The sequence below is a fragment of the Cupressus sempervirens genome, chromosome 10 (genome assembly GCF_028749045.1).
Source record: "Cupressus sempervirens isolate cs-2001-9-10 chromosome 10, ASM2874904v1, whole genome shotgun sequence".
NCBI classification, from domain to species: domain Eukaryota; kingdom Viridiplantae; phylum Streptophyta; class Pinopsida; order Cupressales; family Cupressaceae; genus Cupressus; species Cupressus sempervirens.
In genome coordinates, this window is record NC_143127.1 from 426,480,114 (window position 1) to 426,500,070 (window position 19,957).

At 36.7% G+C, this 19,957-nt stretch overlaps 1 protein-coding gene across 1 annotated transcript; it reads left to right on the forward strand.

Annotated features, from left to right (window-relative positions):
• Positions 1-16,600: 16,600 nt before the first annotated feature.
• LOC149534530 (protein LATERAL BRANCHING OXIDOREDUCTASE 1-like) lies at positions 16,601-18,119 on the forward strand. The gene is made up of 2 exons (XM_089805057.1): positions 16,601-17,455; positions 17,563-18,119. The coding sequence occupies exons 1-2, from the start codon at positions 16,679-16,681 to the stop codon at positions 17,815-17,817; spliced, it is 1,032 nt and encodes a 343-aa protein (XP_089661183.1). The 5' UTR covers positions 16,601-16,678; the 3' UTR covers positions 17,818-18,119.
• Positions 18,120-19,957: the final 1,838 nt, after the last annotated feature.

Below are 19,957 nucleotides of genomic sequence, written 5' to 3' on the forward strand. Positions count from 1 at the left end.
CCTCTCTCTCGCTCTCCCTCTCCCTCTCCCTCTCCATTGCTACTCTATCTCTATCTATCTCCGTCTCCCATCACCTACTCTCTCTCCCATCCCCTACTCTCTCTCACTCTCCCACTCCCTCTCCCATTGCCTACTCTCTCTCACTCTCTCTTGCTCTCCCTCTCCCACCACCTACTCTCTCTCTCTCTCTCTCTCTTTCTGTCTCTCTCCTATCCCCTACTCTCTCTCTCTCTCTCTCTCGCTCTCCCTCTCCCACTTCATGCTCTCTTTCTCTCACTATCTCTCACATCCCCTACTCTCTCTCTCATTCTCCCCACCCCCTACTCTCTCTCTCACAAACACACACTCTCGTCCCCCCCCCCTCTCTCTCTCTCTCTCCCTCTCCCACTACCTACTCTCTCTCTCCCCTATCCCCTTTTATCTCTCTCACTCTCCCCTCTCCCACTCCCTCTCTCACTTCCTACTCTCTCTCTCTCACTTGCTCTCCCTCTCCCATTTCCTACTCTCTCTAACTCTCTCTTTCCCATCCCCTACCCTCTCTCTCTCACTCTCTCTCTCTCACTCTCTCTCTCCCCTCTACTCTCTCTTTCCCATCCCCTACTCTCACTCTCCCATCTCAGACTCTCTCTCTACCACCCGCTACTCTTTCTCACTCTCACACTCTCTCCCATCCCCTGCTCTCTCTCTCTCTCTTAGAAACACTCTCATCCACCTCTTCCTCCCTCTCCCACCGCCTACTCTCTCTCTTCCATCCCCTACTCTACCTCTCTCCCTCTTAGGCTACTCTCTTTCTCCCCTCTCCCCATCCCCTACTCTCTCTCTCTCACTCACACACTCTCATCCTCCTCTCTCTCTCTCCTCTACATCCCCCACTCCCTCTCCCTCCACCTACTCTCTCTCTCTCTCCCCATTGCCTAATCTCACCCTCTCTCCCATCTCGTACTCTCTCTCTGCCACCTCCTACTCTCTTTGTCACACTCTCACTCTCTCTCCCATCCCCTACTCTCTCTTACACACACACTCATCCACCCTCTCTCTCTCCCTCTCCCACCACCTACTCTCTCTCCCATCCCCTATTCTCTCTCTCTCTCTCTCTCTCTCTCTCTCTCTCTCTCTCTCTCTCTCTCTCTCTCTCTCCCATCCCCTACTCTCTCTTTCACACACACACACACACACTTGCATCCCCCCTCTCTCTCCTCTCCATCCCCTACTCTTTAGATCTCTCACACACACTCCCACCCTCCCTCTCTCTCTCCCCCTCTCTCACTCCCTCTCCCACTACCTACTATCTCTCTCTCACTCTCTCTCCCTCTCTGCTCTCTCTCTCCCCCATCCCCCACTCTCTCTCTCTCTCTCTCTCTCTCTCTCTCTCTCTCTCTCTCTCTCTCTCTCTCTCTCTCTCTCTCCCCTGAATCTCTCTCTGTGCCACCCCTACTCTCTCTCACACTCTCTCCCATCCCCTACTCTTTCTCACACACACACTCACATCTCCGCTCTCTCTCTCTCCCTCTCCCACTCCCTCTCCCATCGCCTAATCTCTCTCTCCCATCCCCTACTCTCTCTAGCTACTCTCTCTCTATCCCCTCTTCCATCCACTACTCTCTCTCTTTCACACACACACTCCCATCCCCCCTCTCTTTCTCTCTCTCTCCTCTCCCATCCCCTACTCTCTCTCACTTTCTCTCCCTCTCCCACCACCTACTCTCTCTCTCTCTCTCTCACTCTCTCTCTCCCATCCCCTACTCTCTCTCTCTCACTCTCCCTCTCTACTCTCTCTCTCACTCTCACTCTCCCTCTACTCTCTCTCTCCCATCCCTACTCTACTCTCTCTCTCCCATCTTGTACTCTCTCTCTACACCCCCTACTCTCTCTCACACTCTCACACTCTCCCATCCCCTACTCTCTCTCTTACACATAATCCCATCCCCCCTCTATCTCTCTCCCTCTCCCACTCCCTCTCCCACCACCTACTCTCTCTCTTAGGCTACTCTCTCTCTACCCTCTCCCATCCCCTACTCTCTCTCACACACTCTCACCTTCCTCTCCCTCTCTCTCTCTCTCGCTCTCCCTCTCCCACTTCCTCTCTCATCACCCACTCTCTCTCTCATCCCCTACTCTCACTCTCTCTCTCCCATCATGTACTCTCTCTCTGCCACCCCCCTACTCTCTCTCACACTCACACTCTCTCTCCCATCCCCTACTCTCACTCTCTCTCACCCATCTCATACTCTCTTTTCCACCCCCTACTCTCTCTCTAACACACACTCCCATCCCCCCTCTCTCTCCCTCTCCCACCACCTACTCTCTCTCTCATCCACTACTCTCTCTCTCTCAGGCTACTCTCTCTCTCCCCTCTCCCATCTCCTACTCTCTCTTTCACACACACACACACACACACACACACACACTCTCTCTCTCTCTCTCATCCCCTCCTCTCTCCCCCCTCTCTCGTCCCCTACTCTCTAGATCTCTCACACACACTCTTATCCCCCCCTCTCTCCCCCTATCCCACTCCCTCTCCCACCACCTACTCTCTCTCTCTCTCACTCTCTCTCCCTCTCTACTCTCTCTCTCCCCCATCCCCTACTCTCTATGTCACCCCTACTCTCTCTCACACTCTCACACTCTCTCCCATGCCCTACTCTCTCTCTCTTACACACACTCCCATCCCCCCCCTCTCTCTCCCTCTCCCATTCCCTCTCCTACCTCCTACTCTCTCTCCCATCCCCTTCTCTCTCTCTCTCTCTCTCTCTCTCTCTCTCTCTCTCTCTCTCTCTCAAGCTACTCTCTCTCTTTCTCCCCTCTCCATCCCCTACTCTCTCTCTTTCACCCACACACACACTTCCATCCCCCCCCCCCTCTCTCTCTCTCTCTCATCCCCTACTTTCTCTTTTTCTCTCTCACACATACTCCCATCCCCCTCTCTGTCTCTCTCTCTCTCCTCTCCTCTCCTATCCCCAACTCTCTCTCTCACACACATGCTCCCATCCTCCTCCTCTCTCTCTCTCTCTCTCTCTCTCTCTCTCTCACACACACACACACACACACACTTTTTACTCTCTCTCCCCCATCTCCTACTCTTAATCTCTCTCTCCCATCCTGTAATCTCTCTCTACCACCCCCTACTCTCTCACACACTTGCTCTCTCTCTCTCTCTCTCTCTCTCTCTCTCTCTCTCTCTCTCTCATCCCCTACTTTCTCTTTCTCTCTCTCACACACACTCCCATCCCCCCTCTCGTCTCTCTCTCTCTCTCACTCTCGCTCTAACCTCTCTCATTCCCTCTCTACACACTATTTAGGTCTTAATAGTGTGTGCGCACTAAAACGTGTGCACAATATTAAGACTCAAAATTTAAAAAGCTTTAAATAGCAGGTGCGCACCATAGCATGCACACGCTATTTAAAGCTTTGCATTCTACCAATCCTAAGGCTTGGTTTTTCCTTAGGGATCCAACCCAAAGGTTTGGAGTCTATGAACTAGTCTAAGATGTGTTTTGCTGCAAACATACAAAAAATGATTGATTTTTCTTGTGTGCTTTCCTTCAAGTTTCCTTGCGGTTGAGCATTGATAAAATCAGGTTACATGCCATTATAGGTCTATGTTAGCTATATAACCATATAATTTATTTTTTATTTGAACTATTTCAAGCTTTTCAACTATAATTTCTTTTGAATGTATGTCCATTTTTTGTCAAAAACCAACATGTACTAATTAGGGGGTAGATTTTAGCTCGTTCATCGAATTTCACAAAAACTTAGTTTTTTAGAAACTAGACTTCATTCTACATACTTTGAAAAAAAGAATTTTTGATTTTAAATTATTTTTCAATCATTTCTAGGGGGAGCACACAAATATTTCATGCTTTTGGGATGTGTCTAATTAAAAAATTCATTAAAAAAAAGTACACATTATAAAATTACCCAAAAAATCTAGGATAAACTACACAGTGTTAGGTAACTTTTGACTAGAGCAATTAAAGAATTTCAAAAAAATAAAGTTAAAATTTTAGGGGGGCACACTTTGTATTGTGTTACATTTTTTTGGAATAAATAGTACCACTTTCTGTGGCCCCCTTTTTTGAGGACCTAAAACTAAACCATTTGGAAATAAAATAAAAATTAGTAGTTTATAAACTAGGTTCAAAGGACTACTACTTTTGTTTTTGTCATATCTTAAAATTTTGAGCATAACTATCTTCAAATTCTTGTTGAAGTTCAAAACTTGTTGATTTCAAAAAAGAAAAAAGAAAAAAAAGAAAAGGTGTCCACTTATACCCCCCTTTTGGCACGACAACTTGGTGCACTTACCCATATAAAAACCCACTAGATCTTGAATCTATGCAAAATTCTCATCCACACATCCCTGGCATGGATGTAGTGAATTAGGATATTAGTAATTGATGCTTTCTCCTTGTGGCACGTCACACAATGATTAACAAATTGAAACCCTCTTATCTTGAGGTTGTCAATCGTGTCTATGCTCCCATGAAGTGTTGACCACCAAAAGAAGTTAATTTTGGGATGGTGTTTGGATTCCACACATATTTGCAATTCCTACACTCCTCATGCTCAATAATAGTATTGTAGGAAGATTTAACACTAAACTCCCAGAGGCATTCAACTCCCAAATAATAGAATCCTTAGTGGGGATATATAACATTTAATCATATCCAATTATATATATATATATATATATATATATATATATATATATATATATATATATATATATATATATATATATATAGTGTGTGTGTGTGTGTGTGTGTGTTCTTTTTTATTTTTGTTATGTACAATTTTCAAATAATTTAAATTAGTTAGAATCATATAGAAAATATTTTAATAGTAGATGAAGATAATTGAGATATTTTTAAATGGACAAAAAATTTAATTATGAGAAATTTTTTGAAAAAAGAGAGTGTAAAGTAGACATTTTCATTGTAAACAAATGTGCTACTTTTTAATAGTCTTGTTTGTTATCATCTAATAACGTATATTTTAATTTTTTATTGAAATATGTTTACAAATATCAAATTTTAATCTTGCACAATTAATAAAATAAAATATAATAAATATATCATTATTCAAATTTACTTTATTCTCTTTTTCCATTTATCAAGTAATGGTTTTACATAAAATAAAGTTAAGCCCATTAAACATAACTAATTTATTTATAAATAAATTCAAAAGCATTATATGTCACTTTACTATATTCGTTCACATGCAACTACTTTATATTTGTAGTTCATGATTTTAATCACTTAATTTATATTCTAGAAATTCTCATTACTTACTATAATCACTGTTGTCCTTTTCAAAAAAAAAAAAATTTATTTAAGAGATTTTCTTTTTCATATTTAGAGATAAAATTAAATGTTTTCCTTGTGCCAAAATGTTCACTCACTCATTTTCACACACACTTTACATGCCATTCTAAACATTGCATCATAAAATACAATTTAATAGAGACAAAATGAAATAAAAAATAATTTGTGCTAAATATTTATTTATATTATGAAAAGAGAGTTACAATCAATTATAACATATTTAATACTTATATTATATAAAATTTCAAATTTCAAATAAATTATAATATAAAATTATATAAACTAAATAATAATTAATTAAAACATATTTAATACTTATATTATATAAATTTTAAAAACTTTAATAAATTATAATATAAAATTATATAAACTAAATAATAATTAATTGACTAAAAAGCTAAGAAAGAATTATAAAACTAAAACTAAATATTAAGTCGACTAGATATTACAAAACCTTTTAAATATCTCACTCCTCTACATTACTCATCACCATGGAGCGTAAGCAATTAGGGGAGAGGAACCAGTAGTCACGAGGGCTAACTTCGTCAACATGTAGCCACTACATGGGATGTCATAAGACATTCATTTTTTTTTTTGAAATGTAAAATGACCACTTAACTAACTTCAACTAAGGTTTGAGGCTACTACTCACTCAGTAACTTGTCGAAATAAGCAATTTAATTCAAAGTGTCTTAAAAATGAGATTTTGGAGGTCTTCACCGAAACTTACTAATATAAATATCAACAAATGATTGTTTAAACATCATTTCTTATGAAAATATATTCGAATACTTCTTATGAATGTAACTTATTAAATGCTTAAAGAATCCTAAAAAATATTGATATCATTTTTTTTAGTTATGTTAATATCTCTTATAAAACAAGAAGAAACCAATAATTGATCATATTTAACACAACTTATGTTCAAATGGGAATATATTATAGTTTAAAATTAACTTTAAAAATACACTATTCTTTTTAAACCTATTTAAATTCTAATCTATTTTTTTAACTTCCACTTACAACTCACTAACTATATTTCCCTAAATAATCACACAAAGTCGACTTTTATACATGTCACCCTTTAAAATTTACCTACCATTTAGCCTAAAAGAATAATTAACAACCCTATATTTGTACTCTTTATGACCTATGATGTTAAATCTTTCTCTCAAATCTACACGAATATCACATAAAATTGAACAATATAAGATTGATTGTGATAAGGGACATGCATTGGTTTTCAGAACTTTCATGACAACTTTGTCCATCCTCTCTCCAAAACTTTCCTTAAGCTTTTTGATGTTAACGGTAGGGTTTGCATCTGTATAGTTAAGACAACTATAGGGTTTGCATCTGTATGGCTGAGACACATAATCTTTTCTACATTTGACATGATGGAACTTTGGACATTATAATATGTCTGCAAGCTTGTGGTAGCCATGGCTGGAAATCAAAATGCAGACAGATCATTGTGTGACTTCATTGGAGATCTTCCTCATCTTCTCATTCTCATTCTCTGCATCTTCTTCTTCTTTGATGCCTTCATGGGTGAATTAAGGCTCGGGATGTGGAGATAAGCGAGGGCTTTTTGAGTTCGTCGAGGCATTGTAGGAGAGCCAACCACCTCTAATTTCTTGATGATGATATTCTTGTTGAACCTTTATTTCATTACATGAAATCCGCAAATATTATAAAATTTTACTAGATTTTTAGTTTCGTTGAGCATTGTCAAAAGATATGTTTAGTATTTCAAAGGTGTGTATCCACACCATATTTGTGAAGGAATACAGTTTTCTCATTTGTGCAATTAGCCTCTTCCTTGTTTTTGTTTAAATTTTTTTCAAGGTTTTGTACAGCGCACGCTGGATTGTCTGTGATGTCTTCATTTTTTCTTTGATTTGGGTCTTTTCATAAATGATTTATTCTTTTTGTAAATTGCCAGCCCATAGGGGCAACTGTGCATCATGACCACCCTATAGATGATGATATATATCGACCTTCATTCCCTCCTGCCCTATGGGTTTGGCTATATGGCAGGGATAACCTCCCTCCGCCCAAGTTCTCCATACCGAAGACAGGTTGTGATTTTTTCCTTTAAGGGATTTCTTCTTTTTTTCTAGTGATTGGTCTGAGATTTGGCCAAGCAACAGCAAAGGAAGAGAAAATTGAGGACATAGAGCAGAGTAGCCCCAGCGGTGAGGCAAAGAAAATAAATGAAATTGCAATGAGAAGCAACAACGCAATTGTAAATTTGTTTGGAGTAGTGGTGAATGTGGGTCCAACACCAATTAGAAGGATTGATGAAAAAATAGTTTGTCATTGTACCATACAATGACTAGACATGTTTGTAATTTCTATAGATGTCACATTATGGGGATCTTTGGAAGAAAATAAAGTTGAAATATGGGAGGCAATCATTCTTGTTATTAGAGGTGGTCAAGTTATTGAGTACAATGGGAAATTTCTAAGCACAACAAATGGTACTACAGTTACAATAAATTGAGACATAGATAAGGAAAAAAATTAAAGTATTGGTTTGCAGATCATTATTCTAGTTTAGTAGGTACTTCAAAGGGCTCGCTTCTTCACCTATTGATGAAGGAAGAATGACAATTGTAGACATTCAAGAAAAAATACATAATTCAAATAAACCCATCCAATGCATGGTGAAGGCAATGATATTATATGTCAAAAGTGAAGGATTTCAGAAAATCCATTGAGTTGTGATGGGATGCTCTTTTTGTAGGTAATTTTGCTAAAACAAATATGCTCTATCCTTGCTCTTTCTGTAGGTAATTTATTCATATTAGTTATCTTTATTATAAAAGTTAATTTTCTGTTTGCCTTGCTAATACAGTGGAGGCAAAATTCTTCTTCTATAAACTCTTGTAGATCTAAGAAATATCTACCAACAAACTTGGGCATATAGAAATGAAGAATTATATGTGTGCATTTTCTAAATTTCTCGAGACTTATCTCAGTTAAAATGTCTCCTATAGACAAAATCGTTAGAGTTCTAAGGTAAACAGATTTGTGTAGCACCCATTCCTTTTGCAAGGATTAAAGAAGGGAGTTGTTTGCAGGTTCTTCTCAACAATTCACTGACCTATTGAACTTTTGGTATGTTTTGTACAATTTTTTTTTACTAAGTATTTTCCATTAATATAAATTGAAGTTGTTTGTTTGTCTCAGCTGCTGTTTTCTTCCATCAATTTTGCATGTACATAAGAAATGAGGGCTTGGATCATGGAGTTCTATTTTTGAACAATAATCAGATGGATTTGTTTTCTATTGGCAGTGTTGCTAGAATTCTACTTTTTTGAAGATTTTTCTTCATTTCATTATTGGACAATACTAGGATGGATCAACAATTCACTACGCCCAAGTTTGTCTTCATTCTATTATTGAACAATAAAATTGAAATCTCTCCATAATATATGGCTATTTTAGTCCGCTCTGGTTATTTTAGTGCAGTTATAAGCAGAATTCAAATGAAGTTTATACTCTTGCATGGAATTCTATTGTTGAGCTGACCTACAAGGTGGCTTTTGCTAGACTAAGACATTTTTATTGGCAGGTTTTTCTTCATGCTAGACTTAATAAATTGTTTGGATCAGCAGTTCATTGGTTTCAAGACATCCAGCTACAATGCCACATTGGGCTTTCAGTAAGTCCATGCATATTCTTTTAAACAATGTTTTGGTATTTTAATTGAGTTGAAATCATCTAAAAGAATAATATAAAGCTGATGATCTTTATTGGGTGTGTACCATAATAGTAAATAATATTTACCCTTAGAATAGAGTAATTTTCTTTGCCTCTTGATATACATGTTTATTATTTTTACTAGTTAAGGTGAAAAAAAATTCTAGCTACTACTAGATTCTTTGATTTTCAATGATGGATAAGAATCAAATATTTGACCACTTCAGAAATCAAAAATCATATTCTCATAATCTTTTAGTTTATTAAACATTCTATAAAGCCCATGTTTAAATTTGATTTAGCAACAAAAGTGATATTTCTTGATTGCCACAAATGAATATCACACTGAACACTGTCAGCAAAGAAAAGGTTGTAAGAATGTTTGAAAATTAGTATAATAATAATAATAGATAAATAAATATTTATAATTTAAATAAGAGAAGAATAACTTTGTGAAGAATTTATGTAACAATTTAAAAAATGAAAAAAGAGAATAATATATTTATTATATCGATGCAATTAAAGCATTTATGACGAGATTTCATCCAACCATAGATGACAGTCGATGTTAGATAGAAATAGAGCTTCTCATGCAATTCAAAATTTCTAGCTACGATAACATTCATGTGATATAACATGCTAAGAGAGAACCTTCCATAATCAACTGAGAAAACTCATTCAATCAAAACTGAGTTAACCCCGCCAAAAGATTAGATCAAACAGAGCATCATCAATAAAGAGATTTAAGCCCACAACAAGATCAAAATGGTTGTTGGATCAAACAATACCTACCATAAATAGGAAATGAAAACGAGTTCCATAAATGGAGGATGAAGTTGCTATCAATTTCAAGTGAGGTTACTTTATACCTCACCAAGGCAATGATCCATTTCTTCCCATTGTTGAGTTTATATTTTATTTATTGTTTTATGAGTTTAATTCTTGTAATTAAATTTAGATCAATGATCCATTTCTTCTTGTTATTGAATTTATATTTCATTTATTATTTTGTAAGTTTAATTCTGTAATTAAATTTAGGTCAAATCTATGCATAATGCATGAACGTATAGAAGCATGCATATATTCACATACTTGCATATATATTGCATTAATGTATATACTAAAATATATATGTATGTATGTATGTATGTATATACATATGTATCTGTGTGTAAATATGCATGTATATATTACAAAGTGCAATCTATGGATGCATATATATCTATGTATATACATATGGATGTGTTTGTAAGTATGCATGTATTTATTACAAAATGCAATCTATGAATGCATATATATATATATATATATATGTATGTATGTATATACATTTGAATGCATTCATCATTATATTTATATAATATAATTCTAATAAAACATCATCATTTATGAAGTTCTCCAAAACACTTCATAGTGGCTAGTAAATCCTACTGGATCAATTATGACATTTTCTCTCAAGTAACATCACAATTCTAGCACATTTGCACTAACAAAATTTATACATCATAATTCATGTTTTGGTTTCGGATTACATCAAGCTATGAACTTAGCCAAAATACTTCATAACATATATATGGCATATGTATATCCAGTTTCAAGGATCCTATATATGGTGTGATTGATCATGCATCTAACTTCCATCCAAAAATCAAAATTTTTACATCATAAGTTATAATCTGGTCTCAAGTTACATCAACATATGAATTTAACCAAAATACTTCATATCATATAGTACATCCAAGTCACAAGTTACATTAATTCATGAAGTTAGACAAAATACTTCATAACATATGATATATCTAGCATGTGTATGGTTTGATCAATCATATACCTAACAATCAAAAAACAAAATTTTTGCAATGTAAGTTATCATCTGGTCTCAAGTTACGTCAGTATATGTAGTTAGCCAAAATACTACATAGCATATGGTATATCTAGTCTCAAGTAGTTCAATATATTAAGTTAACCAAAATACTTCATAGCATATGATATATCCAGCCTCAAGTAGCTTACATATGGTGTAATCCATCATGTACCTAACTTCCATCCCATAAAATCTGGTTTCAAGGAACTGTTACTCCAGAAATACGATTTGATGATTCATTTCCCTACAAAAAATCCAAAAACAAATCAATTTTAATAAACTTTTACTCCAAAAATATGGTTTGATGAATAATGTGCCTACCAAAAACCCCCCCTAAAAAATAATAATTTCAAGGAACTTATACCTTCTAAAGTAGTATTTTCCATATAATCATATTAGCTTTTATGCAAACCTACATAATCCATTGGTATGGTTGTATTATTAGAACTTAAGCCTCCATTAGATATGCTTGTATTATTTGAACCAAATCCTCCATTTCCTTGCTCCATGGAAGGTGTTATGGGAAGTTGTAGTTGGCATGCAGAAATCTGATTGTTATTTGGATGATTGGCAATAGACGAATAAGAAAAAGTGTAAATGTTCATTATATCTCTCAAAACTAAATTTTCTGGAAGAGAAGTTAAGGGATTGCTTAAACACCTTTGTCTTATCAAATCCTTTTTCGCTTTTTCTATTTCCCTCATTGTTTTCACTTGTTCCTTTTTCTGTTCTTTTTCTTTCCTCTGTACCAGTCAAAGTTGTTCTCTCTTTTGCTTCTTCATTGCATTTTCTAGTTTCTTTTGTGCTTTCAGCTCTCTTTGGATAGCTCTACTAGCTTTTCTCTCATCTGCTTGTTTCTTTTTTTTGGCCTTCAATTTTGCAATCTCTTTCTTTTTGGCTTCCTGTTCCATGAAAATTTGCATGAACTCATCTCCTGTGAATATTTGGGACTGTCGATTGAGCCTAATTGCACCACCACTCTCATGAGAATATTTTTCATTCACCTTTGCATTTGGTAACTTTAGGAAAGATGATAATATTGGCAACTGGTTACCTTCTAGTTGGTTGTTATGTGTATTTGTAATGTGAGCATCCATTGCATCATCATTACCATTATTCTCTCTTGATTGAATCTCTTCATCCTCTATAGACAACTCTGTTGTTGCATAGTAATGAACTAATGGGTGTGGAGGAGATGGAGGAGGGGATGGCATTGACAATCCTACATCCTCATTATCTAATTCCAAGTTGATAGAAAGGTTTCTAGCAGCTTCCATGATGTAATCAGGTATACTCACTTCAGTAGGAATACTCAGTCCTAATGTATCTTGCGTAGTATGCACCATATGATGTCTATGTTCAGTAGAATCATGTTGTCCTTGTTCAACAGCAGCATAATCATGCTCTCCTTCTTCAATAGTAGTAGAATCATGTTGTCCTTCTTCAACAGTAGAAGAATCTTGTTGTAGTTGCATTTCAATTGTAGCATTTTCTCTTTGAATTTGTTCTACTCTTTCTTGAATGTCAGAGTCACTAACTCCTGCAAATCTCAGAATACTTTCAAGGGAAATTGCTTCATCTTCATTCTCAACACTAGACTGAAATGCTTTGCTAGGATTCATGTCATTCATAAGTGATGTTCGGTTCAATGGCCAAATACCAGTTCTCTTAAATCTGGCCTTGATATTTTTTGGAGTGAGGACCTTTTGAATGCTTTGCTGCATAGGGTCGCTAATTCAGACTTATTTATTTCTAATCCATGGTGTTTTGCCATCCATTCTGATCTCTCTTTTTTGAAATAGTTCTTAAAATGAGAAAAAACACTTACATCCAAAGGTTGGAGCTTGTGGCTTGTGTGACTAGGCAATGTAAGAAGATCAATTCCTAGAACTCTTGCCTCTTGAATTGTGGAAAGTGCCACATGGCTCCCATGACCATCAAATATAAGTAAATGCCTATTGCTGGGTGAGACTCGACCAGGTACAAATCTAGCAAAGTGATGCAACCAATTGAGGAATAGTTCCTTGGTCATCCATGCATGGGGTTTGATTGCCATACAAGCCCCAAGTTCAGACCTTGCAATATAATTTTTTATTTGCCTTTGACCTTTAAAGAGGTAGAATCCTGGAATGCTTTATCTGGCAGCATTAACACAACATAATATGGTGATCCATTCTCTATTTTTTGACAATACATAAGGCACACTCCTTGAGCCCCTTTTGACTACTACCTTCATTCCACAATTTCTCCCAGCTTGAACACCTATTTCATTACAATTCCAAATTTGGTGTGGGCTATATTGTCTATCTTTGTAAACTTTTTCCAAGTTGTCATAAAATGTTGTTGTTATGGATGGGCTAAGCATTCTAGCTCTATCTTTAGCTATACCTTCTGTAGTTCTTAATGCCAACTCAGGATGCCTTCTTTTAAACCCTCTCCACCATGACTTGCCAGGAAAACCATCTTTGAAGGGATTTGGCCTAGTCTCACAAATGTGAGAAACATGTGATTTCAATTGTGATATTTCAAGACCATATCCCATCTCTGCCATTTCTTGACACCATTGCACTATCTCCATTTCTTCTTCACTTGATAATATAGTGGGTGGACCTCTTGTTCTTGTAGTTGTGATACCTTGCAACCAATATGACAAGGTTGTAAAAGGAATACCGCATTTCTTGGCAGCAGCTCGGATGGAATACTCATTATCTTCAACATCTTTGATTGCACTGTCCATGTCTGATTTTGACCAATTTTTTCTTAATGGTGCACTCTTAGGTGTTGTAGATATGGGTGGTGTACTAGAAACTGTTTGCACATCCAAAATATCTATTGGATTTGGATCTGGTATTTCAAGATGATTTGGTATGTCATTTTTCTCTCTAGTATTGCTTTCATTTTCTAGATTGCATTGAAGCATAACCCCTCTTTTGTGCATTAGTAGCGGCCTTGTTCTTTGAACTCGATTTCTCTTAGAAGCTCTCATGGTGAAATATATGTAGTCTATGTGACATTTATGTTAGAAAACCACTTTCTTTTAATAGAAGACTACAATATATTCTAATGAATATTGCAAATGGTGTTAACAAAACAGGGCATTTCCTTGAAAATAAATATGTAATGATACAATGACAAAAAAAATCAATTGACCAGTGTGAATGCTTTTGTCAATATTTTTTTTGGCTAACTATTATGTTTACAAATCAGAGTTAAATAGAGTACATTGCTATGTAATAAAAAAAATAAAAATGAAAAGATTGTATTTCCACTCTTAAACAAATGCATGAAGAGAGTGAAGAGAATCTGGAGGCTCAAGATATCAACAATCTCAGCAATTTCAATAGTTATAGTTGATTTTAGATACAATTTCAGCAATTATAGTTGATTAATTTGAAGTTGATGAGAGAAGCAACAATTATGATTGATTGATATCAACAATCTCAACAGTCACAGCAGTTATAGTTGATTTCAGATACAACCTCAGCAATTATAGTTGATTAATTGGAAGTTGATGAAAGAAGCAGCAATTATGATTTATTCATGTCAACAATCTCAGCAGTTACAGTTGATTTTAGATACAAACTCAGCAATTATAGTTGATTCCAAATACAATCTAAGTAGTAAAAAATTTATTTTATAGTGAAAAGTTGTTCTTTCATCAAAAATAAAGTAGAAATATTCAAACAAAGAGAATATAAATGGAAATGAATCAAAATTTATGCACCTGAATGTGCTTAGTCTGGGTGATGAGAGGAGTTGTAGTCATGGCTGATTCCAAATAAAATCTAAGCAATGAAAAAAGAGACTACTGTTTTCATTTTATAGATCATGTTAACACCTATTTAACCATGATTAAATTTGAATTTCAACTGCTCAACCTATTTTAATAGCTAAATTTGATTGGTTGGTTTTTGTTGCCATGGATTGTGCTTTTTTTTCCCTAATTTGATTGGATAAATTTTGATGCCATGGATTGAATTGTGTTGCCATGATTTGACTGTTGGAGTAGGATAACTTGTCGTCCAAAATTACTGAGTTCGAATTTTTTTGTATTTTATTGGTTTATTTATGGTGAGCCTTACAAGTTCTTTATCTTTGTAGGTGATATGTCAAAAAAGCCAATAAATGCACCGACAAAGGAGCAAGCTGGAATGAAAAATTGAGTTAGATAACTGACATTACATCTAATAGGGATCTAGTAGTTGTACAACACTACGTATTGTCTAAAAAACAAGATTTGGTTGTATCTGTTAAGTACCTAGCAAATGTACACTTTTGAGTTATATTCAACAAATGAAAATTTGTATAGATTTTAAAAAGTGCCCAGTACTTGTACACTCAGCGATGGTATTGGAGAAAAAGGATTTTTAATTGTTACAGGTTGTAATATTTGTCAATCAATATCAAATATTAATTGTAACAGATTGGATCATAAATTTATATATTTATTTCTAATTGTGAGATGGAGGAGATCTATTTAATTTTCCAATGCACTTATTTATTTATTTTAGATTCATTATTTTAAAACTCAAGCACTTATTGTAGAATACTTATTTATATTAATTAGAGAAAAACGAATTGCATAATATTCGATGATACATGTATAAATTTTCTTTTTATTTAAAGATTACAAGCGCTCATGTGTACAATTATTGGTTCCATGTATCATACATCTCGTAATATTTCTATTAATAGATGAAGTCTATATAATCAATATTTAATATTAATTGGTTCTCTTTATAGTCTTAATATTAACAATTTCTATAACAACTATTAGACCCCACTCAACTATTAGTACGTCTCCCCTAATTCATCACCGCCCTTTCGTTGATTCGTTATTAGAGAGTTCAATGGCAGGCTCGTCGAGAAACAGTGACGCAAGACGACATTTACGACTTGGAATAGATGGCAGAGATCTCTGATCGCTTAATGATTTTTATCCATTGATTTCAAAAATCGGCCCCTGCATTTCAAAATGTAAACGCCTTCGACGTAACTAAGATTACAGCGGTTCACAGCATCTTCGCGCGTTCTGTCGTTTATAGAGAGCTCAGTGCATGTATTCTATCGTACGTCCCATTTATTGATTCCAAAATGTCAGCATGGACAAAATATTAGTGTAGACTATTATAATTAAATAAATGGACGGTCTCGGTGCACGTTAGAATTGAGGTCGTTGCGGAGAATTAAATAAATTATCTGTGATTGCACGAAAAATTGTCTTGAGTGGACGTTACAATGCAGTACTTTGTCAAAGACTGCCTAGCTTACAATGATATCAGATCTGGTTATACAAAAATATTGCAGAACAAGGACTTCAAATATTTATTCGAGGAAGATCAAGTGAAAAGAGCAGCGGATTTGATTACCAAACTTCAGAGAAGGAGAGACAAGTTATCCAAAACTTTACAACTGTCTAGTTCCGCTCCTGACTCGGGAGGGTGATTGCATGGGTCCCATAGACTACTTTAGTCTCGTGGACGTCATTAAAATCTATCATATCATATCATGCATATGACTCGATTAGTTGTTTATCCGCTCTAGGAATCGTCTTTGTTGAATGCGATGGATTGGAATGGAATGGAAGGCTCTTTGACTCATAATTATTTTAATAGCTCCAGTCAGGCATGTGTCTTGACTTGGATGTAAGCTAACAAAATTATCCCTCCCCCGTGACAGCATGAGCATCTATATAAACAAGCCGTGCAGGTTTTCATGTTAGACATTAAACGCAGAAAACTAATAACACATAGCGAAGTAGAGATTGATATAGGCAATAATGGAGTTTGAGGAAGGTTTTATTCAGCAGGAGGAGCACCGCGCCAGTGCAAAGCGTTCTCAGGGAGAGGAGATGGACAATTACAAGCTGAATGTGCCGGTGATAGACATGGAGAAGAGCTCGGTGAAGGACGTGGGGAGGGCGTGCAGGGAGTGGGGATTCTTCTACCTCGTCAACCATGGAGTCCCTCACCATCTCATCCGCCAACTCGAGTCCGCCGCTCCCGACTTCTTCTCGCTGCCGCTCGAGGAGAAGAAGCGGGTGTGCAGAGACGCGGAGAACCCGTTGGGATACTTCAACTCCGAGCGCACCAAAAATGTGAGGGACTGGAAAGAGGTCTTCGACTTCGCCCCCCGCGGGGAGATCAAGGTGCCCATCTCCGTCGATCCCCTCGACACTACCACAGTCACCGCCACCAACCGGTGGCCGGACGGGCTCCCCCATTTCAGGGAAGCCTGCCTGGCCTATGCGGAGGCCGCGAGGGAGTTGTTGACGAGGGTGCTCCACTTGATTGCGCTCAGCCTTGGTTTACCGGAGGACCGGTTCGACCAGTACTTCGAGGACTGCATGAGCATTGCGCGGCTGAATAGTTACCCGGAGTGCCCGAACCCGGAGCTGGCGCTGGGTATAGGGAGGCACAAGGATGTCGGGGCGCTGACGCTTCTGTACCAGGATGAGGTGGGCGGATTGGAGGTGAAGAGCAAGCACAACGGCCTCTGGGTCCCCGCTCGCCCCATCCCCAACTCCTTCGTCCTCAATGTCGCCGACTGCGTCCAGGTATTTTATCTCCCTATTATTTCATTAGGACTACCGTAGGCCGTAGTATTGTTGTGCGCTCATGAATTTTGACTGACTGGAATATGGAATGAATTTTGGCACGGCAGGTGTTGACGAACGACATGTACGAGAGCGTGGAGCACAGGGCGGTGGTGAACGACACACGGAGGCGGCTGTCGATTCCGCTGTTCTTGATTCCTTCCCACTCCGCGATGATAAAACCGATGGAGGAATTGGTGAGCAAGGAGAACCCTCCAAAGTTCAGGGAGTTCAGCTGGGGGAAGTTCACCAAGCAGAGGATGCGCGAGGGTCTCAAGAACTTGGGAGTTGCTGACATCCAGATCGATAACTTCAGAATCTGATGGGGATGATCTCATCTCGTGGGAATGAGAAGCTTGTCTCCCACTAGGGTCAACGAATTGTTTTTCTATGTTTAATCGTACCGATCATATTTAGAAAGGTCTTCTAAATAAGATTCTTGATTCAGATGTGTCCTCGCTAGGTGCAATGAATCATGTGTCCTCGCTAGGTGCAATGAATCTCGTAAGTGGTACGTGTTGTTCAAAATCTAACTGTCCTTTGCAGGGGACTTGGACCTTTTTTAAAACATATTGGACAATAAAATTCAATATAACTTTATTTATATATATAATTTTACTTAGAATCACTTCTTAAATTTTTCATTATACTTTACCAATGTTTCACTTTCAGGGTGATGTTCTATGCTTTTGAGTGATCAATTGACTTCTAAGAAGTGATTAGGTATCTCTTTATTTTTAATTTTATTTTAAATCAATATTTGATTTTAACATTTTTTTATAAAGATAGGGTTGTCATTAAACAAAACATCTTGTGATAGTTGGCATCATAACATAACATGCATGTGTTTTATCACAAAGATAGTTCTCATCAACCAAAAACGATTAGCTGAAATAATTCTATTAATTCATGTGATTCAATCTCTATTGTAGTATTCGTAATTTCATACGTTTTTTCATATAAATACATATGTATTCAATCTCTATTGTAGTATTAGTAATTTCATACATTTCTTTATATAAATACATATGTTAGCAATATATATATATATATATATATATATATATATATATATATATATATATATATATAGACACATGTGCACGCATGCACGCACGCGCACACGCACATGCACACATGCGCGCGCGCGTGCGCACACGTTGTAAAAACCATTGTTTGAAAGCACAATCAGCTAAATTGATTTCATGGAAATACTCAAAAATATGATATTATGATATTTGTGTTATAGCTATAACTAAAATTTGAGATAAACATAAGATAATAAGTTGATTTTTTTATCTATTGAGGCATCTACAACTAAGGCATGACCATCGAGGAGACCTTCCCTTCGATGGGAGGTCCCTTGCCATTAATAAACTCAACTCCAACAAGCTATACTCAAGCCTTTTTATGGGGTCTACTAGTAGGTAGAATGGCATTTCCAAAGAAAGGGCAAGAGGATCGATATCAACACAAGGACTTTAAAGACATTATTAAAGGCATTCATTTTATCCCTACTGGTGTGTGCTTCTTCAAACATGACCAACCAGTATCAACTCAGCTATAGACAAGGAGGGAGGTAAGTTTCCCAGTACTAGTTAATTTGTTGTCAAGCCAAATGCACAAATGGTCATAGCAATTGAAACTAAGAAATGTAGGCTTAAGAATTCTGCAATATTCTTGGTAGCACATGATTTAGAAAACATTCCCTCAAGAACTATTATGAATGATTATATTCACATTGTTTGGAATAGAAGATTTAGGTTTCAATTTTCTTTGTTCTGCCTAGTTCACAAAGGCTTATTCATTATTATTTTTAACAACTACAACCACCAACAAGAAGTGGTAAAATGATAATACTAGAAAAACCATCATAGTGTGTTTTTTGCCATACCCTAGTCTCCAAAAGCTAACCTAGATGAAGGTGTTGCACATTCTTGTCCTACATGGATTACTATGGACGATATTGTTCCTTTTTCATGGAATCTCATCCTCCAAGCCATTACACCAATTAGCTCTATCATTAGAGTAGATAGTATTGATAATCTTCTTCCACATTCAGATGCTAGAGTTCTAGTTTCCATTAATCCAAGTATTGAGATTCTAGAGAAACTCCTATTGAGATTGAATCAGTTATTAGATCAAAATAACTATTATTACCCTTATTAAATCTAAAACACGTAATCAGCAAGTGCAACAACCATAAGAAGATAGTCATACACAATAACACTAGATTTGTTGATTAGGGAAACCCTTGATCAGAGGGAAAGCCCTAGCGGGGATGGTACCCACAAAATGATGTACTAGGATATTCCCACCAGGGTTGGAATATCCTAATAGGGAAAACCATGTTAGGAGTCAATGAAATACATTCAATACATATCAGTCCCTATTAGGATATTCCAACCTTGTTCAAAGTTGTGCCAACTTTGTTAGGAGTTGTGGAAGGTAGAAGGATCCACT

Coding starts and splice junctions, on each gene's coding strand:
- LOC149534530 (XM_089805057.1), top strand. CDS start 16,679: ATGGAGTTTGAGGAAGGTTTTATTCAGCAGGAGGAGCACCGCGCCAGT. Junction 17,456..17,562: donor ATGTCGCCGACTGCGTCCAG/GTATTTTATCTC, acceptor TTGGCACGGCAG/GTGTTGACGAACGACATGTA.